Below are 22,960 nucleotides of genomic sequence, written 5' to 3' on the forward strand. Positions count from 1 at the left end.
TACCACGGTCATCAGCGCGGCTCCATACTCAAGCCCTGCCCAAAACGTCCAGGGGAAGAGGGGTAAAGTACATAGGTATCTAGTCAGATACCCTGTACAGTACGTCACGAGTCGGAATCACATGTATATAAACGAGTGACACGCCAGAGCAGAGCCTCATCTTCACAAGCTGGCCGTTTTTCCGATCATGATCTTTTGTCCTGGGTGTTAGATGCCTCCCAGGCAGTGCCGAAAGCTCGTAACGACTCCTTGACACGCTGCTGCTGGGCGATATCCTTGCAGCCAAGTTCGCCCGAGGCCAGTCTGTCTATGAAGTTATCTAAAACGGGTGCCACGTAGGAGTCCATAATTGGTGACTGCAATCGTTTTGTTGCACCACTATGGCGTAGCGGCAGTGGTCAGCACTTTTGGTACAACCAGCAGGGGGTCGATAGGTTCTCGTACATTTCTTTAAGCGCTGACTTTGCCGGCGGCGGCGGAGGTTTAGTGGTGTTGGACTCGGTACACATGCTGCCCGGGCACCGCAAGGGGTGCGCTTATCACAACAGCTTTATTCCACTAATAATCTGTTGAGTTGGTACGGGTGAAGGCGTTGTTAAAAGGATTGATTATAGCAAGCAAAATCTCCAGAGGATGGGACGAGACTGTCGTGACATTGAGTTCACCTTGATTCAGCGGCAACGACCACAGTCTATATATATCGTATTCTCCTGGCCCTGAGCCAGCTATCATGAATACCTACGGTGCGCAACATATGGGTCAGCGCAATGACCGTCAGTGAGTTTTACGCAGCAATGTAAAACCTCGAATCCTGACCTTGATCTCGGCCATGAGATTCAGTCGGGCGTCATCCTCAACGACAACAACAACACGTCGCTTGTAACCTAGCAATTTGTTGCCCGCAGCTCGCGCAAAACCTGGTGGCGCGTTGAGTACCCCGCGGTGATAATGGGATTCTTGGAGGGGCACTGGACTGGAGATGATTGAGAGGATCCATTTAACTGGGGAACTATGATTCAGGATCGTCGCTATCTGAAAAGGGCCCCAGATAACACACGGACACCTACACAGACCCCCTGGTCAATAGTCATGTACCGAGGACGTTATGCAGAGACGACGACGAAGAGGAAGAAGAAGAAGAAGAAAGGTCCACCCGCCAACCCACATAAATCGGGGTGCAAAGTGTGTTGCGCAGTCCATGCTGCACGGGGCTGAGAACTACCTCACCGTATAGAAGCGTCCTTCTAGAACCCGCAGCCCCAGAGTCCACGTGTGATTCTGGACGGTACAGGGGTCCAATGGAAGTGCTCTCCGAGCCACGAAAGCGATTTGAGCGAGGACATGCCTGCGCTTGTATTGGTACTTGGAACCAGGGTTGGTCTTGCGGCTCGCTTGGCATTGTCCCTTTTGCTATTTCCCTGTAGCTTGGAATCTTCTCTCATTTCTTGTTTCTCTTTAAACTTGACTCGGTCAAAGTGATGGAAACATACATTAGTGGAGAGCTGTCTGCTACATTACCTACTGAGCTGGCCGCCAAACTTGAGCAGAAATGATACATCATAATTGCCAGCATTGCCTTGTTAACTGAAGAACTTCGATCGTCAGTTCCTATTGCAAGCACTTGATTCCATTATCGCCCCGTCTCTGCTGATGCTCCTTGCTATCTTATAATTGTTAATGTATACTCCTAAAATCCGCCGAAAACATACCCGAATCCCCCGATATCGACGAGCCGTATTTCCTATGTCGCCTACCGTTATATCCTTTTGCAATAAATGGTAATACTTAAGAGAATAATATTGCCTGTCACACGATAATATAAGATACGGAATGACTTACCCATAATTTGGGACCAGCGGCTCCGGTATTATAAAGCACCTCGTTGTTGGTCTCAGAATACTGTCACACTCGGCATCATTTAAACAAACATCATTCTCATCTCTACTGTGAGCAATAATTTTCTTCGTTCTCAGGTCTATGCTAACTATGCCTGAGTTGAGAGACCATGGCCTCATGATGTCAAACTAGTTGAATCGCTCATTGTCCTGGGTATAGGTATCGTCGCTATAAACGACAGAGTGAAACGACTCACAGACACACAGACACACAAAAACTCCATATCTAGCAACAAGGAACAAGTCAACATGGATCCCATTGGCATGTTTTCGAAATCTTTGTCGAGGAAAAGTGTCAGCCCAGACAGGGACCCTTTACCAAACGGACTCGGCCGATATCACCCGCTACAGGCGCAAATACCAAGAACTCTTCCCAGTCCAACATTATACCCCATTTATGAAGACCAGAACACATTTGATGGCGAGCGACAAGAAGGCTGCTGGCACGACTGTCTGGAATCGCTGAGCCAAAGCTTGCATGATACACCAGGATCACAAGAAACAACATATCATCGATACCAAGATTCCCGCGGGAATCGCAAACATGATTCTGAGGAGCGCTTGGGATCTATCAAGGAAGCTTCGGCCTCTTCATCCATTGATAGTCCAGATGGAGGTGCAAAAGTCAGTAATCATCCATCACCTTTACAATCAATCGGGAGACAGTCGGCTGGCAGAGATGAGAAACCCGGGAAACTTAGGACTGCTAGGAAAACCAGTGGCACTGCATCAAACGAGAAAGACTTACAAGGAGAGCTTAGCTTAAGACTCGACACGCTCACGATCTCGGACAACATCACGAACGAGACATCTCTAGACACCAGGGCTGCAGCAGTCCATGGCTCAGGCACCTCACAGTCGCCAGGGTCATCGATCTATCTGAAAGAGGCTCTCTTTGACACACATTCCACAGGAATATACATTGGAATTGCGCAGAGAAGGCAACTCCCTACTCAGCAATTGATCATCAATGCGACACCTCTTTTTCAGACCAGAACACAGTCTTACAACCAGGTCACTCGAGGGCATACAGCTGCTTCCGGCAATCCGACGCACAGTAATGTCAACTCTTCTAGGACCAACGGCGAAGCCAACCAATCAGGTTCCAGTACAAGGCAATCTGCAGCACCCAAGAAGAGGAAGCTCAACCAACAGTCTGACGAAGAAGGTAGCGATGACGAAGAACAAGCGCCGAGTCGAACACCAAAAGACAAGCAGGATGAGACAAAGCTTGTTTTTGCATGTCCATATCTCAAGCACGACAAGACACGGCACAGCCTAGAGACCTGCTGCAATGGACGCGGCTGGGCCGATATCGATCGACTCAAGTAAGAAACGAAACAATATTCATCAAGCACTGCTAATGGAGCTTTTCTTATCAGAGAACATCTGTACAGGCACCACAGACGGGCCATGCGTTGCCGCCGCTGTCAGACCAAATTTGGAAAGTCTCCCGATTTGTCCGCCCATCAGGAAGAAGAACCGCCATGCAAGGAGTCGAACGAACCGACCTGGGACGTTTTCGACGAGGAACAAGAGAAACTCCTCAGGTCTCGGAAAGGTCTAAGCAAACTGACCAAGCCAGAGAAATGGCAAAAAATATATCATATCCTGTTCCCTGACGTCGCCGAGGCTGAGATACCCTCACCTTGTATGTGGTAAATAGCTCATTCTCAGCTGTCATACGGTTGATACTGACCAGGCTCGGAAAATAGACAGCAGCCCAGATGACACCCAAAGTGTGATGGATCATTTTGCCCAACAACTACCCGGACGCGTTGTCGGCCATCTGGAGAAAAGTCTGAAAGCGCTGGGTTTGAACGTACACACGGGCCAAATTGTTGAATGTGTCAAGGACGCTATTGGAAAAGGTCTCGAAGACTTGCTCCAGAACCAAAATGAATTTGCCGAATCACAAAGTCCCGAATATCATCGACACTGCGCAAATCGGGGCGTTGCAGCTGGAAATTCGCATCAACCATCGACACAACAGGAAGAGACCTTCGGGGGGCTCTTAGCGCCAGGACCTACACGCGACCTTGATCCTTTCGGGTTCGACAACCTGCCAGAGTCCTTTTATCAAACCCCAGCCCCGATATTCATGGACTCGCCCGTTGGGGAAGCAGTGCCGTGAAAAGCCACAAGCTCGAGTACAAGTGGTCCGAAACTGAACCACACGGCGACGGGGTTCTGCTTCTGGCAAATGATGGGTGTTGACAAGCTACATCGGACTCCATATATGGCTCAATTGAAGACCATAAGCTCCAAACATTGATACTCGAGAAGTCATTGGGACCTCGAGGCTTGGAAGATTTTATGACGTGTCAAATGTCAATACGGGCAATTACTTTCATGTTCAATTCCATTTATATATTATTGTTTCCGGAAACGATATGATGACTTATTCTCCGGTCACCGTCGCTGACTGGCATGTAGGCCTCGCCAGCACAATCACTCATTGATTTTTCAGGCATATACTCACAATAAGATGGAGGTTGTATTCAGTGGCGATGAAGAACGGCGTGCATATTCTGCTGCATGTGTGTGCCACCTGCATTATAGAGGCATGATTCAGATATAGCCGCTAAAGTCATTCCATGATACATTGTTCTGATTCGTTTATTAGTCTAGAATACCGCTAGAATAGGTATACTACCTATAGATGACAGGTTCGCTCCGTAGTGGCCCAGCGTATGGTGGGTGGGCCGTCATTATACGCAACGTCTATCCACGCTCCCTGTGAAGACTTTCTAGTACATCGGGTGTTCACTTGGATGTTCACAAAAATGACGCAATAGAATTTGATGAGCTTCTTGTGCTCAAAGCACCGATCTATATCCGAAAATATGATATTATTCATGACTTGAAATATAGATAGTGACCTAAAAAGTCTGATCATGATATAAAGGTACCAAAGCTGATGTCATTGGGTAGTGACATGGATGGCAATAAGCGACCCAGGAGCGAAGTCTTATTCTCTTTTATTAGTCCGAGTATCAGGCCTCGTCCACGCAGCGTCAAAAGCTTGTAAGGACTCTTTGACACGTTGCTGCTCTATGATATTCGCCGAGGAGCCTACATCACCCGAGGCAAGCCTGTCTATGAAATTGTCTGACTTCAGCGCCATGTAGGTCTCCATCATTGGTGAAAGCAATCGCTTTGGTGCAACACTGTTATGGCACGGTGACAGGCGTCAGTATTACGACAACCCTCTTTGCAGGGGTTTGGTAGGTTCTCATACCTTTTCCAATCCGTCGTCGTGGACGAAATTGACATTTTGGTGGTGGTGGACGACTTCGTACACATGCTGCCCATGTGCGAACAAAAAATGTCCTTATTATATCGGGGTTATGTCGAAGTTCTTCGTTCGAACTTTACACTTGATCACCTGGCTGAGAGGCTCGATTATGGCAGGTGAATACCTTTGGGTCGCATCAATCATAGTGATACTAACGTCACTTCGATTACGCGGCAATAGCCAATCTATATACTACCTCTGGCATTGAACCAGCTATCATGATCTTTTACGGCGTTGCTGCGCAGAGAAAATGGATTGGTGTTATGACCGTTAATGAGTTCTGCGCAGCAACGCAGAAGTCAGAGATTGACTTCGTTCTAATCTATGTATTTCAGCCCGGTGTAGCATACAGCGTTCGGTCGCTTACAGCCTATCGTTTTGTTACGCGTGGCTGGTGCAAAATCTCACTGCGGTGGTGTGTTGGGTAATGTACCGCAATATGTTTGGGCGCAGCTGCGCTGAACTTGGTCTGCGACTGCCCCTCCCACTTTTCGGGATAGGGTTGAAATTTTGCAACAGATGCAAAATGACTTCCACACTCGCTATTCATATGTGCAAGGCCTTTCTTTCAAGCTTTCTTGTACATCTCAGGTCTTCGTCCTCGATTGAGCTTCAATTCTCGTTCTGGTTCTTCTATCAACCTGTGCTATCGATCCTTGGCACGAGATCTTGATCCTGGGCTGTCCGCTAATTTCAGAGCGCTCCGTTGGATACGACATGGATTACCAATACTGTGATTCTGGCTACGGCGGTTCGGGATCCAGCACTAACTCGAGTGCCGCACCTTCAAAAGATGTTTACTACCAAGAGTACCGCTCCCCAACTAGGAGTAAGGCACAATCAACGCAGTTACCAAATAACGACGCTAACAATACCCAGAAGACTACAAGAAGACAGTCGTATCCCGCGATGGTGTTTCTGTGCATCAGGAGACCGCGAGAGGCTATTCTCAAGCTGAACCACATCCTGACTATAGGGCATCTAGATCCAACTATTATAATTATCTGACAACGACGCAAGCAGAGATGAAAAAGGTCCCCTATGACACCGGAACTGATAAGGAGAGCCCTGGGCGAATGGGATCTTCAATCAAATCTCCGACACCTACTGATGATATGAGCAGCCTTTACGACGCCAACGAGTTCCCAGCAGGCGGTATAAGACCTGGCGCACCTAATAACGGCCAGGGCGGCGGCAGCAATCACGCTCTGCAAGATAATCAGATGCAAATGATGCTCCTGGAACAGCAAAACAAGAAGCGGCTCATGATGGCTCGACAGGAACAGGACAGCATGGGCAGCATGCCTCGAGGTTCATGGTCAGACGCTCCAACGAGCAGAGGTGATCCACAAGAGCCGAGCAATCACGACTTGCCAGTCACAAAAAGTCCGGATGGTGAACACGAGAGCATCCTAAAGATACAGGAAGACGAGAAGTCCGAATTTCTGGATTCCAAGCATGCCACCGCATCGATCCAACCCCAGACCTCAATCATGCCAGTTTCTTGGGAAGAGCATAACAGCAGTGATGTCAAAACTTTCCAAACTTCCACTTGTGAGAAATCAGACTCATCAAGTGAGGGATCCCCAGGTCTTCAGCTCCGAGTAAATTTATCAACTCCAGCCGATGATAGCGATGCCTCTTCTGCCAGCTCGAAGCCCCAGTTCACAAGCGAAGAGTTCTCAGCTTCCCTGCCCGACCGCGGCGTCGCAACCGTAGGAGATGGTAATCTCTTGCCAACAGACTCGCTCAAAGGTCCCACATCCTTGGACTCTCACGCTGGACGCTTCGATGGCGGGAAATCAGAGTCCGATTCTACAAAGCTCATCCATGCATCCGAGTCTCAAATTAGCAAATCATGTGAAGCACCTGCTGATGTCTTTACCCACAACATTACAACTGCGCCATCACGTCTGCCCGAAGTATTTGCCCCGAGGAATTGGGAATCAGGAAGCAGCTTCACCTTTGGCCACAAATCGGGGAGAAACTCCACCTACGCGGACACCACACAGGACATACATCCGACTGCTGCAGAGTTGGGTGATGCTCCACAGAGACCGCTCAACATGTCGCCCTCATCTGTACCATCGGACACAAATGCAGAACCTTGGGAGTCTAGCACATTCATGCTAAACATTGATGACTCTCTGAACAGACCAGGCCAGCAAAGTCTTGCAGACAGGCTCAATAAACTCGCTATATCTCACGATGGCAAGACTGAAGAGCACTCAAAGGCCGATCAAGTTGAAAATTCAGCAAAAATTCGTGGCTTAGACGATAGAACGTCTTTGAGCAGTTTCCTGTCATTGGGATTGCCCTCTGAACGTTTAGGGAGACTACAACATGAGATACGAAGACTTACTGAGTCTATTTATCCTCAGTATCAAGTCCGTGACGGACGCTTCCGAGAACATACGCCCTCCTCTAGTCTCATATCATCCTGTACTTCAACATTGTCCACATCTAGAAACGAAAACAGTCAGGCAGGCTCTGATCCACGACGATCCCAACGGCCAGAGAAGAAAAGGAGGCTCGATCGCGATCCCGGCGAGGAAAGTGATGAAGAGAAAACAACAGATAACACCTCTAAGGGAAAGAAGAACGAAGACCGACCCCTTTTCGCCTGCCCTTTCTTCAAATATGACAGATCGAGGTATGGCCACAAGCGCTATTGCTGTGGACCCGGCTGGCCTGATATGCATAGACTCAAGTAAGGACCAAGGATATACTTATCAAGTCACTGCTAATCAAAACCTCTCATGCAGGGACCATTTGTTCAAGAGACATATGAAACCGAAGCACTGTAGTCGTTGCTGGGAGGTATTCCAAGACGAAGCCGCGTTGACCAGTCATCAACGAAGTGATCCTCCATGTGATGTTTCTCCAGAGGTGCGAATAGACGGCTTGGACGAGTCTCAAGAGAGGAAACTTAGGTCTTCTCGAAAAACTTTCAGCAAGATGGCAGAGTGTGATAAATGGCGAAAGGCATACATGATCATTTTCCCCAGCGTGGCCAAGGATGATATACCCTTGCCTTGTACGTGGCGATTGCGCACTCTTGACACTTTAAATTTGGTTAATGCTGACACATTTTATAAACAGACTACGTTCCTGAAGATTACCTTGACTTTCCGCTTGGTGAAAGCTCAGAGAAACGTGAAGCGTACCTACGCCAAGTATTACCAAAACTCGTCGCAGAGGTTCTGGCGGAACGTCTTGAGGGGATCAATTTGAGCCATGGCGACCTGCAAACGATTTGCGAGGAGACTGTTAATCAAGCACTCAATGACCTGCCACGTTTAACACATACACCAGACGATCCACAGAACGGGCTGCAAAACGGACCAGAAACACCTGTCATGCATGCTGTCAGCGAATCTTCAGATTGTGCGATCAGAGCTGCTCATGAGCAGTCGCAACAGGTGGAGTCATCGATATTCGGCATAGATTCCATCGGTCTCGGAAATGTTTTTGACCCTTTCCCTTGGGGCCCATTCGATGATCAAAGCATAGAATCGCCGGCCTCAGACTTTCTGTCGAGTAACCCAGGCTGGCATGAAGGTAACCCAGCTTTTGACAGTCTGGGGGGGAATGATGCTTTGCAGCAGTGTACATGCGCCACAAAGCTGGTATCAGATTCTGGATATGATTCATTGCCTGGTGAGGGACCACAATCCTCGCTGCCTCCGCGATAGGTCATTCGCAATGTTCAAGGGTTCTCAAAGATGAAGAGCGTGCTACGTGTCAAGACCGAGTCCAAACAGAGCATCCCATCTGAAGCTTCTTTGCGCACCATAAATATTTTTAGACTTTCAGGATTCTGGTTATATCTGTACCGTTACCATGTACCTTTCAGGGGTTAATGCCCAGACCAAACACTACTTCAGTTGGACTCGAGATCAGAGTCCTTTTTTTTTTTTTTTTTTTTTTTCTCATTTCATATTTGGGGGGCGATGGAAGCTATGTAAATTCATCAAATTTCAAATCTTTTGCACAGTGATCTACGATGATTCGTAAGATGGTATATCCTCTCTACCACCAAAAGTCCACCCCAAGAAGCTCGCATCATTGCACATGGAAACTTCCCAGGGAATTGCATTGCTTTGTAATGCTACGTCACGACGAATGTTGTGTCTGGAAATCATTTGTGCCAGTGTGTATCCACGTCGTGTGCGAAACCTACCTGGAATTGTAGGACGGCGCAACCAACAGCAAATCTACATCATGAACGATTGACTTGCTTTACGTTGTGAGTCCGACAAGGCGGTATACTTTGTTGCATTGAAAGGCTATCTATCGTATGAAAAACCTGCATCATTGTGCCATTTGCTAGGGTCCAACCATTTCTCCTTGACCGTCATTTGAAAAAATCCATTGCGAACTGATAGCTTGAATTTCCATTCACTTGCTTGGCCTTTCCTTTTGCCTCGTTCTCATTGTATGTGTGTCTCCCCGAGCGCGAATCCGAATCTACATTCCCATTAAACTGTTTGGCCTCGATATCGGCGACGCAATGATTGTAGGTGTTGCCGTCCTTGTCCGTGCCACTTTGGTAGGTGCGGTTGTGGCTGGGCGCACCTTGACTGTTCCGGTGGCCTGAAGAAGTAGATCCGGGTAGACGCACCAGAGCTTGAGAACTAGTCATACGTGACTGCCCCGATGCCTGGCCATGTTGGACAAGAGCCTGAAAGTTACCACGCTGCTGGTCTGAAGAAGGCCATTGCGACGGGGTGTTGTGGTGCGCACTGGACTTGCTACTGCGACTGCTCATGTCGGAGCCGTAATCACGGGTCATGGAGGGTGGATAAGAAGTGTGATGGCTGTTTTGGCGACTCATGTCGGAATCGCTTTCATATGTCGGACTTTGGTAATATTCAAAACTACCTATGCATCAAGCGTTAGTTGAGCGGGGAGATGTCGCATGGAGATATACTCACCCGTCTGCAATAGTTTGACGGTAACTTTTTCCAAGTTGGTGATGAAGAAATCAAGCTCTGTCAAAAGGCTGTGGAGTTTCTTCTTGTCTTTCAAGGCCCAAGATGCTCGTTGTTTGAAGATGATCAAATACTTGCAGTATTTGCGGCGCAGTACCTGTGTTTCGCCAGATCCTTTATCAAGTTCGAGGTCCGGTGATGACGATGGGGATTCCTTCATATTATATGACTCATATTTGCGGTTCAAGTTGGCTGCCTCATCCAAAATCGCGGCAATCCCAATAAGACTCTTGCTTATTGTCCCTCCTTCTTCTGGCCAATGCTTTCGCAACCCTCCATCTTCGTGACCAGGGTGCGAAACTTGAAGGTCATCCCCCCATTGCCTCAGCCTGATCTTGAGCAGTCCGAGTTTTGTCTCTCCGCGATCTTGGTCGCCCTTGGTATTGCGCGCGTCTTCGATATACTCGAGGAAGTCGAGGCAGGTCTGGAACAAGCTTGCCAAAGCAATGGTTCCTACGGCCAAGCCAGCCGCCTCCGCCATATTCGTGCTTATGGCGTTGTTGTAATGATCCTGTGCTTCTTTTGCATTTACGATCTTGATGACATTTCTAGGGCGCGGCCTTGTTCAAGAATTGCCATCAAGGCGGCAGCAGCAGCCTTGGGCGCTAAAGTTTCGTAGGAGAGACCAAGTTTTCCATTGCATCTTTGATGATTAGCGTATGCAGTGCCACCTCATAGGTCGTTGGGTCGTCCACCAAGTTCGTGGGATGTCCAATGAGATCATGCCAAAGGTTCGGTGAGGCCCATAAAGCAGAAGCGAGAAACCAGCTGCGACACAGGGTAAAGGGAATCAGGATATCCTTCACTTGGGTGTGAGTCAGTAATTATGGTGATCGCAAAGTATAGCTCAGAGCCGGACCGCACCTGGGAGGATCTGAACGATTGACAATTATATAGAGTTGTGTATGAGTCAGAGTCAATGTTCGCAAACACTGATTCCATTCGCATTCGAGAGAGATAGAGAGAGAGGGAAAAAAAAGAAATTAGGAAAGGGGAAAGGGAAAAGAATTGTTTTTATGCGAGGTCCTCAAGTGAGGGGCAAACACAGCCCACCTGCAGCCGAACCTCCCTAATGAAGGCCTGTCAGCAAATACCATACTCGGTGAAAACCCCTGAGGCAGGGATATATGCGATGAGGCTGACTTCAGAGCCCAGGAAGCAAGATGTAAGAAATAGTGCATATCAAGGCAGAGTTGCCCCCGTGACTCCAGGACTCTGGCCTGTTATTACCCTACCAAACATGAGCAGCGTGGGTATCATATCCAGCATATTGCAATCTCTACAACATTGGGCATTTTTCTGACTGTACCGAATCATCAATATGAACGGGCAACGTGCCGCCCCTGGTAACTCACATTTCAACTTGTATTTTGGTGACAGCCATCAGGCCGTAGGTGGTGGCCATTTCTATAACAGAAATGTCGCAGGTGGTGATGGAGACGTAAGAACGGTGAACAGAAATATCGGTAGGCATATTTCCATATTGTCGATATTGCAATTCCGGCGTCTTCAAGGCCGTTTTCAACCACTAAAAGAATATGCAGTAAAACCTCCAAATGAAGCAGTACCACATGGCCAACGCACTCGAACGTCGGAAGAAACTTTTGGGACAGCGTCTTTCGGACTCGGTATTTCTAATACAATGTCACCCGCCGATACGTATGCCTCGCCGCCAGAATCGCTTATCGACACGGGATTTGCCGATAACAGGACGAGCTTACACTTACCCGTCGACCTGAGGAGACATTCTCGAGGCCGCAGTCGTAGTGTAACTTCATTCGGTCCAGAACATTACCCGGAGGAGACACAAGTCACCCTGGATTCCCTGCCGGATTACGAGTTCCAGCGGAGGGCAACCGGTCGATGGTATGGATACGGAAAGGTTTTCGAGATTTCCGGCCAGCATGAAGACAAGACTATTGCCAACCGTTGTATGGTAGTGGTGGGCCGAGCTAGGGACCTGGTTTGTCTGCCTCTTTGCCGGTATCGAGACATTACATTTCGAGATACAGATTTCTTACGCAGCCGGCTCCGACTGCGGAGCAAAGGCGTAAAGGCGTTGAAGCAGCAGCCATGTCCAACACACACGATTGAAATAGAAGTATCAGGAGGCCGAAGAATCCATGACGACATATACATCAACTGCGAGCGCCCATACACGATACACCATCAACATTTGGAGGTTGCATATGTTGGGGACTTGACACAAGAGGCTGTGGACACCTTGAGCAAAATGTATCTGCAAACACAACAAGGTATGTTGAAACCTAGCGAGCCCAAGCCAATACTGAGGGCTATCTGGGATTTCATATCGCACCCGTTTGGACTTGTGATTGGACGACATCATGGGAAGTCGGATCGCGCTCCTGTGTAGTATAGCTATTACTGTGTCAGTACAGTATGATTCCAAGTCCATAAGAATGAGATCAAATCCATCGATCGTCAACTGAACTAATGTGTCACGAGGAAGTAATGTGATTTATGATAGGTATCATTATTGGGCTCAGAGTGGTTTGTTGGTCAGATCAGGGTGGAGTGTAATGATGATCTTCCTGCCAGAGTATTGTTGTCGAACTTGGAGGCAATCAGCACCTTGGCGGGGATATTCTGTCCAAGCCTTCGTATACAGATACCTGTGCTCGTTTCGGAAGATGCGGACAAGTCTGAGAGACATGACATATCCAGACAGACTGATCGTCCAAGCGTCACCGCTGGGCTGGGAGCATCGTGTTGCTTGCTAGCGCGTGTAGCTGAGTCTGGCCGCTGAACATTGCCATAGCGCTATATTTCGATCTCACGTCTACCGCAGAGCTGTACGTGAGAAATGGCGGGTATGTACGTGATCGAGATCATGGACCACGTGCAGTTTCAAGAACTCAGATGTGGACGACTCGAGTCTTTCAAATTATCATGATTTAGAGGAGGATATCCGAAGTCCGAGTTTCGCGGCTGTCGGCGAAGGTTGAGGGAGGGGATTCCAAAAGCTACTCGGGGTCTTATCTCATGCAGACGATTGAGTCTACTGAACTTTCCCTTCCCGTGCCCCCATGAAAGTGTATGGCTACTCGGACCTGGCGATCATTGGATCCTCATCGGAACAATGGGAGGAAGGCTGAGTGGAGGACTTTCTTGATTCTTGGCAAGGCTGGGTATTCTGCTCGGCACGGCAGATAGCCATTGTCTACGTACTTGGATGGCAGGAGGTGAATCATGAGTCGTACATGAGAATATGAAAGACGACATCCGATGGACGGGATGTGTATCAAAGGTAATCGTGATGAGGTACGGTGGCTGTGATGGTGATGGTGTATGGCTCACCTGAGTTATCTCCCAGCATCACCAGAATCTACCTACCTTGGTAAATCGACTTACAATGGCGTAGGAGTAACTTGTAAGCATCTGGGCTGGGAGGACAGAAAAAGTGGGCTGTCCTACGTCAGGATCTGGGGATTTGAAGCAGAGAACTGAATCATGCATCTGGCTGGACGCGCACGCACTTTCTCTTCGAGTCTCGCAATGTTTCTTTTCTCATGCTGATCTAAATTTGCGTTTCCCTTGCCCCTTCGCCAGGGTCCAAGTGCTCAAAGTGAGTCGCACAATGCAGAAGCGGCTGCGTCCGCGGGTGACGTCCGTGAGCCTCCCCCCCGGAAGTCCCTGAGAGTTGGGACAGTCTGTGTTTGGCTCATCGGCGCATTGGTACGCTGCTAATAAGATCAACCCACCCGACTGCACTTAGTTAGCGGCCGGGAGGAACAATTAAATCGATTGATGCCACGGCAACTTAACAAGTATCGGAAAAGTTGGGATGGATTGACCTGGTTGGTGGAGAGAGGTTCTTGAGGGTCGTCAATGCCCAACCAATTTGAGGCGGACAGCTCAAAGCCAACCCGTAGTTCTGTTGCCACGTGAGATGGTGACTCTTTTCAAATGAACGAGGCACTTCCCAACTTCCCATGAAGCCAAGCGAGCGAAGAAAAAATGGAAGAGTCCACAAGCACTATGGAGAGGTGGTTGGGTGACTTGCCAACGACGCAAATTCCCCACGCCTAACAGGTACCCAGGGCCCCTAAAGGGTAAAGCTTGCCAAGCCAGTGCAAGCTTGGCCAATATAACCCTGTCACCATACAAGGTTTGTTTACTGAGACCCCCCATGGCAACCACACCAAAACATCCCACTGATGCTGCCACTTTTGCTTTCCAGGGGACCTTTTTCTCACATTGCGAACGCCTCCGACGCGACAAGCAAAACCCGGACTCGGTTTTGATTGCCTGCAGCCCTGTCTGTCCAAATCGCTCCAATTTCTCGACCTTCTACGTAAGGTTGTTCCCTTGCTCCCGGGATACTGCCTTTTTTCTCTTGACTCAGGGATCCAATATTTCTGGATACATTTTACATGCCTTCTTGCATTTTGCGTGGCCAGGAACCAACGGTTTTCTTTCCGGCTTGCGTCTCCCAGCCGCATGTCGCCGCCCCGTATATGGAATAGAAGGAATCTCCCGATGCTTGCTTTTTATTCTTCTAGACTTGACCGCCATTCCTTTTGCGACCGACGAGAGACGGTCTCTTAAACCATCTCTGCCTTGGATGCCAACAGCTACGCGCGTGCGCTTATCTTGGCCATGATTGACTCGGATAACCTCCGAACAGCCTCGCTGTACATCAACAACCAGCTATTATCCCGCGGCCTTCTACGCGATGGCCAGAGCATTGACTTTGCCGACCCCGAGGGCGGCGAGGGTCTGCAGGGGACCATGGGGAAGATTATGGGTGTGGTAAACGACTTGATTTTGCGACGTGACGTGAGTTTGCCTATATACCCTATTATACATGAGACAGAAACAATGATGAACCGATGCTGACTCCATCTTTGGCCTTGTCCAGCGCGACGCAGTCCACCGAGAATCACTTAGCAATACACTGCTATCACTACGTGCCGATAACCAACGCCACACAACAGAAACGACAAGATTGTCCGAGAAACTCACAGAGACCCAGCGCAGGCTCGACGGCGCCGACGCGGTGGAGCGCACACTACGACTCCAGGTCAGATCTACAGAGTCGACTGTCCACAAGCTCAAGGACGAGATTGCAAAGACAAAGTCACTGGTAGCTCAAGGTCGTGCCGCCTGCGCCAACGAGGTCCGCAAGCGAGACAGGCAAATCGAGAGCCTCAAAAAGGCAGTTATTGACGCCGGAAGGGTGAGAGGAGGTAGCAAGAGCCGTGATGTCGTTAGCATCACGGTCGTTGGTGAGGTCGGAGCCGAGATTGATGGAGGGGGCATGGGCCGCAGCAGCACCGACGATGAGCACTACAGCTTGCGCATGGAGACGAATGAATTCTTGACCGAGTTGGCAAAGAGTCTCAGCGAGGAGAATTCCACCCTCCTGAACCTGGTGCACCGAACTGTCGAAAGTCTGCGCGACATGAGTGGCCTTCAGCAAGCCGACAATGACCACATGAATATCGATGATCGCGGTTGCTATAATGCGCCTCAGGGACATCGAAATGCTGAGGAGTTGGCATCTGAGCTTGAAGGGATCCTCGAGCATCTTAGGACTATACTCACCAACCCTTCATTTGTTCCTATCGAAGAGGTGGAGATTCGTGAAACAGAGATTGCCCGGCTTCGCGAAGGTTGGGAGCGCATGGAGGCCCGCTGGAAGGATGCCGTTAACCTGATGGATGGCTGGCGTAGGCGCATGGTCTCCAGCGGCAAGCCTGTCGACATGGAAGAGTTGCAAATGGGCATGAGGCTCAGCCCGGTGCGCATCACAGAAAGCAGAAACTCTGGCCCAGATACGGACAAGCATTATCAGGAGTTGTCTTGCGTACAAGAAGAAGACGAAGAAGATGGTTCCCATTTCAACTCGGTCGAGTACCGAAGCCCCGCAGAGTCGTTGCATCTTGTGCCTGCGCCAAGTCATGAACAAGAGCCAGACGACGACTCGGAATCTAGTATATTCCAGGACGATGTTGATATGGATGAGCTCGAGGTCGAAGAACCTAACGTCGAGGTTCTACAAGAGTCAACAAACAGTACCACCACAAGCTCGCCTCCGTTGCCCATACCACCTCACTTGAGCCCTCTCAAAGACTCCTACTCATCAGCCAACAGGGGCTCTCAGAACAGCAAAAGGGGCTCGCGTCGAAGCCGGCCAGGCGATGCAACCACTGTCGCCGAGGAAACATCATTTGCGATGGCAACCACTACAAGCCAACCACCAGCGCCCCCACCTCACGGCCCCCGGCCTCAGAAATCCAGCAGAAGCTTGAGATCAGTTGCAGACTCGCAAGAGCTGCTCAAGCCTTCAACTACAGAAATGCATGAAAGCACCTTATTTGGAGAGTCATATGAATCCCCGATCCGGTCGAATCCTTCCCGTAAGCTATTCTCGGGCCCGGCGCCCAAGGCACCAGAATTCGGTGCAGAGCAAAAGTCACTTTCAGCGCGGGACATTCCTCGGTCGCAGCAGCCGACACGAGCGTCTAGCAAGAAACAAATCACTGAGACGACAGTGTCACACGTCGAACCTCCCAAGCCAACATCGTCCACCAGACCTAGAAAGGCTGCGAAGCGGACGGCATCGGCACCCGACGCAACCAAGAAACAAGCTTCCGTCACTGGGAAGCCAGCTTCAAAGTCAACAGGAGCAAACTCAGGGGCAGACTCTGTAACGAGTGTTTCTCATGATCGGCCATCAAGCTCAGCCCGGCTTCCACGGGTTGACAACCCACCTGTTCAGCCAAGCCCCATCACTATGGCATCGATATCTGCCAAGCTCGAGGCGTCGGAGCGCCAGGCAGATGCAGCTCGAGTACGGGCGAAGCTGAAGGCTGCGCGAACAAATCGCAAGCCAGAGAGCACAAGCACTGTTCAAGAGCTACCTGTATTGGACGAGACAAGCACAGACCCGGTAAAGAGAGATGTTCCTCATCCTGCAGCAGTACGACTAGTGGAGCCTGAGGAAGATGAACTCGCAAAGCCGGACACGAATATTCAAAGCCGATCGCCAAGATCGGAAAAACGCAAGCGTGACAGGAGACCGAGCAAGGCCATCTCCAGGAGAAGAAGCACGCTCAGCCCTTGGGAGCTGGAGAGTTTAATTCAGGGCCATGTGGAGGGCGTCCCCAGCCCAGCAAGGTGATGAAAGCAATTTGATGACATGATTCGAAGACTTCTGGAACAGGGAATAGACGGGAATGCGGAAATGCCACAGCATGATTCATGATGAGGTTATGAATGAGGCGTTCTGGATTTGAGCTTTCTTTTCAGTGAAATGAGAATCAGGGATGATTGTCCTTAGTAGTGTATATAGATGACAATTTTTTTTTTTAGATACTTGCAACTGGGTAACGAATGCAACTTGTCTTGAATACCCACCTGAAGCTGTCGTGGCCGTTCCTGTATATGGCCATGTATGTATGTGTGTGTGACTTGTAATAGTGATTGAGTATCCATGTAGTGCAAGTTTGTACGGGTCTGGTTTGTATAACTTCTAGTTGGGCGCAAACACTGTACTTGTCAGTAGCGTCGTCTTGTGCTTGCTCAACTTCGGCCTGCTAGTGGATACACCACACCGTTCCGTCCACTGCCGTTTTCGCATTTTGCACGCGGCCGGTTTTCTACAACCCACGTGGCATAAATCTTTAAGACGCCACCGCAAAGTGATGATCTCAGCAGTTCAAACGACCTCGCTACTATTCGTTTCATCAAGGTCACTGATACGGTAAGTTGTCTGTTCATACATGGTCTATATATTTCGAATCCTGCCGCTCTGTGATTTTATCTTTCCCCGCTCTGCTTTCAACGCCCTGCTCGGTTTCCATGCTTGGTAGCATTCAACATCAGCCGACTAAAGCCGGATGCGCTTCCTCTGACAGAGACAATTTGGCCCAATGACAACTCCCCAATGCATCTCATGGGCGGTTTTGGAGGGTGGTTTCCTTACTCCAGGCACTTGGCACTCGAGGGCCCGCGTTAGGCGAGATGAGCTCTAGGCGGCTTATTAGGGGATGCTGCTTACATCTTGGATGTTGAGCAGCACTGATAAGAGAATCTACATTGGATATTGGCAGTTGTCGAAAAGTAATTTCGACCTTTTGAAATTCGTGATCTATTGGTCTGGCTCAAGTCGCATGCGAGAACTGGCCCACCGTCTCTTTCGATTCAGGCCAGCGAGTGTGTAGAAGGTGTGATCTACATATACTCCACGTCACCCTTTCCAGTAATGGCGATGCATACTCTTCGATATTAGTCATCGCCAGCCTGGCACCTCACTACGTTTACGTTCTGATTCAGACTTCAACTTGTACTTTGGCTTCACATTGCTGCTCTGGGTGTCCAGAACATAAAAGACCCTTGAGCCAGAAGAGCCTCCTCTCAACACGGAATATTTTCATCAACGATATCCTTTAACTTCATGACCACATTTATCATTCGATATTCAACATGGATACTTACTCCATGTCTTTTGGCAGTGGCTTCGGCAAAAACACATCGCGCATATCGCAAGACCTCAAGGCCTCCCGGTTCTTCAGCGCCATTATGGGGGATCCGGGGCAGCTGACAGAGGCCAACGACTTAGTGTCGAGGCTTGGCAAGGTAAATTCGTCTCCGCAATCAACCTCGAGCTCAGACAGAAATCTAATGTATGGCAGCGCCGAACCAAAGCACGCGAGCACAAACCTCGGATTGCCATTGTCGGCGCGGGTTTGGCCGGTCTGAGATGCGCCGGTATTCTGCTGGAGCGGGACGAGTTCGAAGTGACCCTGATTGAAGGCCGCGACCGCATCGGTGGCCGCGTTCACCAGATTAAGCTGCCGGGCAGCGATCACGTCGTCGACTGCGGCCCCAACTGGATCCACGGCACCGAGGACAACCCAATCCTGGACATTGCCGCCTCGGCTCAGATCCCGCTTAGTCGGTGGGACGAGAACACGTACATTTACGACGAGGATGGCGGACTCCTCGCACAGAGCGATAGTGATATTTACTCAACCATGATGTGGGATATCGTCCAAGACGCCTTTGCCTATAGCAGCAAGAACTCGCCCAACATCAGCGTTGAAGCGAGTCTCTGGGACTTCTTTTGCGAGCAGGTAAAGAAGCGGATACCGGATACGAAGCCCGACTTTGAGAGAAAACGCAATTTTATCCTGCAAATGGCTGAGATGTGGGGAGCATTCGTTGGCAGCCCCGTCTACACTCAAAGTTTGAAATTCTTCTGGCTCGAGGAATGCATTGAGGGAGGTACGTGACTTTTCGTCCCAATTTGGAGGTTATGCAATAGAAAATTCCCTTCGAAAGTGGTGTTGCAAATCAGGAGTTCATACTGATACTTGACAGAGAACCTGTTCTGCGCGGGTACTTACCAGAAGATTCTGCAAATCATTGCCCAGCCGGCTTTGGACAATGCAAAAATCATGTACTCGACAGTGGTCTCCAAGGTAAAAACCACTGATGACAAGGGCAGCAAATTGACCTTGACAACTACCGGAGGCGAGACCTTGCAATTCGACGAAGTCGTGTTCACAGCCCCTCTTGGCTGGCTCAAAAAGCATCCTCAGGCGTTCAGTCCAGCTCTACCCAAGGAGATGACCCAGTCCATCAACAGCATAGGCTACGGTTGCCTCGAGAAAGTCTACATCAGCTTTCCCCAAGCGTACTGGCTCAAGCCGGACTCGCGCGGCCGGGTCGTGACGGGATTCTGCCAGTGGCTATCCCCAAAGTATCCCAGCGACACCAACCCAGAGAAATGGAACCAGGAGGTCGTCGAGCTAGGTTCCCTGCCGGAAGGCACCGGCCATCCGACCTTGCTGTTCTACACTTATGGCGACCAATCCCGGTACATTACCGAGCAAGTCGCAAAACTGGGATCAAAAGAAAAGCAAAACACGTTCCTCGACGACTTCTTTAGGCCCTATTATTCCCGCCTTCCTCATTACGACGCATCGTCCCCCGACTGCCAACCCCTCTGCTTCTTTGCCACCAACTGGGTGCACGACGAGCTCGCGGGCTGCGGCAGCTACTGTAACTTCCAGGTTGGTCTGGAGCAGGGCGACAAGGACATTGCGACTATGCGGCAGGGCCTTCCAGAGCGGGGTTTGTGGTTCGCCGGAGAGCACACGGCTCCGTACGTTGCGCTGGGCACGGCGACGGGGGCGTACTGGTCAGGCGAGTCGGTTGGGCATAGGATAAAGGCAACCTATGGCTTCAAGAACAAGGAAGAGGCATGATCGCTGTTGGACTCACAAGAGACGCCACAAATGAGGGTGTTCTGACATCTCCACTTGGTTGAAAAGATACTTTATAGATAGAGATCTTTGTATTCTGCACTGGCGCATGAGAACTGCAGAAAGACAGAATGGAACTCAACAATTCCATAGCCTAGAGTATACGATACACATAAACAAGACACGAGACCCATACATGGCAAGATTGTCTGTCTTCCAGCCTGTAAGCCAGATCAAAAGTGCAAGGAAGTGGGCAGGCATTAACAATCGTTGCTACCTGAGTTCAAAACAGGACTTTATTAGAAAGTATCTCTCTCATCTTATCTCACACATCTGACAAATATAATGAGCCAATAGATAAGAATCTTCTCAAGTTGTCTGGTTCTCATTTGAAATCAAATCAACGCTTCTTGACAAAATATATACATGGAAGTAGACAGTTGAACGTCTTGGAGGGTCGATAATGTCAAGCCCAAAAAAAGAAAAAAAGATTTTGAGAAGCCTTTGGCTAGATTGAGGCCGGTGATCCAGCATCGGCCAGAAGATGAAAAAGGTGCCCGCCCTCCTCAATTCTTGCGGCATGATCTTTTTCGCTGATCCGGATTCGCAGGGCACGCCGTGCCAATACAGCATGATATTTGGCCACTCTGACAGGACCCCCAAGCATCAGCGTCGCCGTCGTTTACAAAGGTCCACGCGGCACCCTGGCAAGGCGCGAAGAAGGGAGAAGCCGCGGTCGCGGGTATTAGGGCACGGAGCGGGTTGACGCAGGCATTTTCTGGAGAGAGGTCCTATATCAACAGTGTCAGCATGATGCTCTATACATAATTGGAGGTGACAATGTATCTAGGTATACGTACTGCGCAAGTATTCAGCTTGAGTAAATCTTTATTGCAACCAGTCACCACCGATCCTCCACAAGAACAAGTAATGGGCACCGAGTAGCCATTGACGTAGCTCACGTCGACATCCGCAACGGCAATGTTGCCGTAGTCCTTGGCTATGGAAAAGTTGATCTCAATCAGGGTGTCGTCGGCGGTGATGGGGTACTCGGCCTCGCTCAGGGCCATGTTGCCCACGTAGCCCGTGGGCACGGCGAAACTGGCCGACGCGCCCCGGGCCAGGGTCCCGGCGCCCACGTTGCCCGAGGCGGCGGGGGGGCTGTCGACGTCGTGCACGTGCGCCGTCGACACGGCGGCCGTGTGCGAGTTGACGAGGTGGAGGGTCAGGAACTCGGGCGGCGCCTTCATGGACCGCGCCGCCAGGGGTGGTGATGGCCGATCAGTCACGGCCGCCCGCTTGGCTTGTTGGATCAGGGCTACGCCGGGCAGGTTTGTGGTGCTGGCGGTTCCGGTCACGACGGGGAGAGTGGCTGACAAGACGCTCGTGGCCAGCGAGAAAAGGACCGCGGTTATTCTTGTCAGACGAGTCATTTTGAGAAAACGTTTGTTGTCTCCTTTTGTATAATCAAGTATAAATGAAGAGTCTTGGGCTAAGAGTAGAAGGGATTAACATAAGAGAAGTGTATAAGTGGAAGGGGTCAGCACAAGAAAAGCAGATAATAAGTATACAAGTGGAAGAATCGAAGAGTAAGTTGGCAGTACAGACAACTCAGCTTTCACGATAGACATGTGGGGACCGACAAAGATATTATATACTTGCTTATGTAGACGGTGTCGTCTGTACCTTGATGTATGACAAGATCCTTCATGGCTGCGGATGAGTGTTTGGGGTAAGGTGCCCAGACGCAACAAAAAGGTCTTGTGTGAAGGCATCTCTCTTCTCACGCATATGACTTGGCAGCCAATTTTTACCACCATGACGGAATGGCCCTATCACAATCAACAGGCTGTATCCCAAGATCTTGAGAGACCCTGAATCTAGTGGTGTATCAATCAAGGTGAATCAGCAGCGGTTCGACGTGATGTTTAGGTCAGGTAGGAAAAGAAAAGAAAAAGAAAACAGTAAAGATCTTCGGCCATGATGAAAGGGCACAGAAGTCTAGACTCTTCTTCTTATTCCTTGGGGTTCCATTCCTTGTCTTGCCTCTGTTGGATCTTGGAGAAAGGGCATAAAAGAATGTTGTTCCTGGCAGAGTGATTTGGGAAATCCCGAGGATTGTGAGCCATGTACTCTATAGGTCGGTGCCTTGATTGGTTTCTGGAATCACGTCAGTCCAGTAATCCTCCAGGAACGGGAGGGAAGCCTTACGGCATGCAAACTCATGGCGGCCGCCGCAAGTCCGCCTCTCTACCAGATCTCTTGGCTTTTTTAAAAATAATCAATCCCCCGAGATTGGGTCTCAATGAATCTGGACCCCAAGTCAACCGGCTTGATCCTTGTCAAGCCACCACCTTGCGATTACATGCTTATGTCGCGAGTAAGGGAAGGAGAGTCTTTCTGTTTGGTGACTTGGTCGTGGTGGTTGGCTGCGGACTAATGCAGGAACCATAGACGTAGTCAAGATGCTGGTTGGTGCATATGGCTGGGTGTGTCCTTGGGACGACAGTATCCAATAAGAGTCCGCTGCTGGAGAAG

At 49.8% G+C, this 22,960-nt stretch overlaps 7 protein-coding genes across 7 annotated transcripts; 5 read left to right on the forward strand and 2 right to left on the reverse strand.

Annotated features, from left to right (window-relative positions):
- Positions 1 to 2,144: 2,144 nt before the first annotated feature.
- On the forward strand, positions 2,145 to 4,029 carry PFICI_06372 (uncharacterized protein; the record flags this gene model as incomplete). Its single annotated transcript, XM_007834953.1, has 3 exons — positions 2,145 to 3,223; positions 3,293 to 3,546; positions 3,611 to 4,029. 3 exons carry the CDS (start codon positions 2,145 to 2,147, stop codon positions 4,027 to 4,029), a joined length of 1,752 nt encoding a protein of 583 aa, XP_007833144.1.
- A 1,881-nt stretch (positions 4,030 to 5,910) lies between these two features.
- PFICI_06373 (uncharacterized protein) lies at positions 5,911 to 8,888 on the forward strand (the record flags this gene model as incomplete). Its single annotated transcript, XM_007834954.1, has 4 exons — positions 5,911 to 6,022; positions 6,073 to 7,903; positions 7,959 to 8,230; positions 8,296 to 8,888. The coding sequence occupies 4 exons, from the start codon at positions 5,911 to 5,913 to the stop codon at positions 8,886 to 8,888; spliced, it is 2,808 nt and encodes a 935-aa protein (XP_007833145.1).
- A 662-nt stretch (positions 8,889 to 9,550) lies between these two features.
- Positions 9,551 to 10,668, reverse strand: PFICI_06374 (uncharacterized protein; the record flags this gene model as incomplete). The annotated part of the gene is made up of 2 exons (XM_007834955.1): positions 9,551 to 10,077; positions 10,131 to 10,668. The coding sequence occupies 2 exons, from the start codon at positions 10,666 to 10,668 to the stop codon at positions 9,551 to 9,553; spliced, it is 1,065 nt and encodes a 354-aa protein (XP_007833146.1).
- Positions 10,669 to 11,829: 1,161 nt separating this feature from the next.
- Positions 11,830 to 12,281, forward strand: PFICI_06375 (uncharacterized protein; the record flags this gene model as incomplete). Its single annotated transcript, XM_007834956.1, has 2 exons — positions 11,830 to 12,150; positions 12,213 to 12,281. The coding sequence occupies 2 exons, from the start codon at positions 11,830 to 11,832 to the stop codon at positions 12,279 to 12,281; spliced, it is 390 nt and encodes a 129-aa protein (XP_007833147.1).
- A 2,526-nt stretch (positions 12,282 to 14,807) lies between these two features.
- PFICI_06376 (uncharacterized protein) lies at positions 14,808 to 17,334 on the forward strand (the record flags this gene model as incomplete). The annotated part of the gene is made up of 2 exons (XM_007834957.1): positions 14,808 to 14,987; positions 15,070 to 17,334. The coding sequence occupies 2 exons, from the start codon at positions 14,808 to 14,810 to the stop codon at positions 17,332 to 17,334; spliced, it is 2,445 nt and encodes an 814-aa protein (XP_007833148.1).
- A 1,304-nt stretch (positions 17,335 to 18,638) lies between these two features.
- Positions 18,639 to 20,425, forward strand: PFICI_06377 (uncharacterized protein; the record flags this gene model as incomplete). Its single annotated transcript, XM_007834958.1, has 3 exons — positions 18,639 to 18,791; positions 18,848 to 19,439; positions 19,536 to 20,425. 3 exons carry the CDS (start codon positions 18,639 to 18,641, stop codon positions 20,423 to 20,425), a joined length of 1,635 nt encoding a protein of 544 aa, XP_007833149.1.
- A 563-nt stretch (positions 20,426 to 20,988) lies between these two features.
- PFICI_06378 (uncharacterized protein) lies at positions 20,989 to 21,855 on the reverse strand (the record flags this gene model as incomplete). The annotated part of the gene is made up of 2 exons (XM_007834959.1): positions 20,989 to 21,213; positions 21,283 to 21,855. The coding sequence occupies 2 exons, from the start codon at positions 21,853 to 21,855 to the stop codon at positions 20,989 to 20,991; spliced, it is 798 nt and encodes a 265-aa protein (XP_007833150.1).
- Between the last annotated feature and the right edge of the window lie 1,105 nt (positions 21,856 to 22,960).

This window comes from Pestalotiopsis fici (genome assembly GCF_000516985.1).
Source record: "Pestalotiopsis fici W106-1 unplaced genomic scaffold PFICI_Scf_4, whole genome shotgun sequence".
NCBI classification, from domain to species: Eukaryota; Fungi; Ascomycota; class Sordariomycetes; order Amphisphaeriales; family Sporocadaceae; genus Pestalotiopsis; species Pestalotiopsis fici.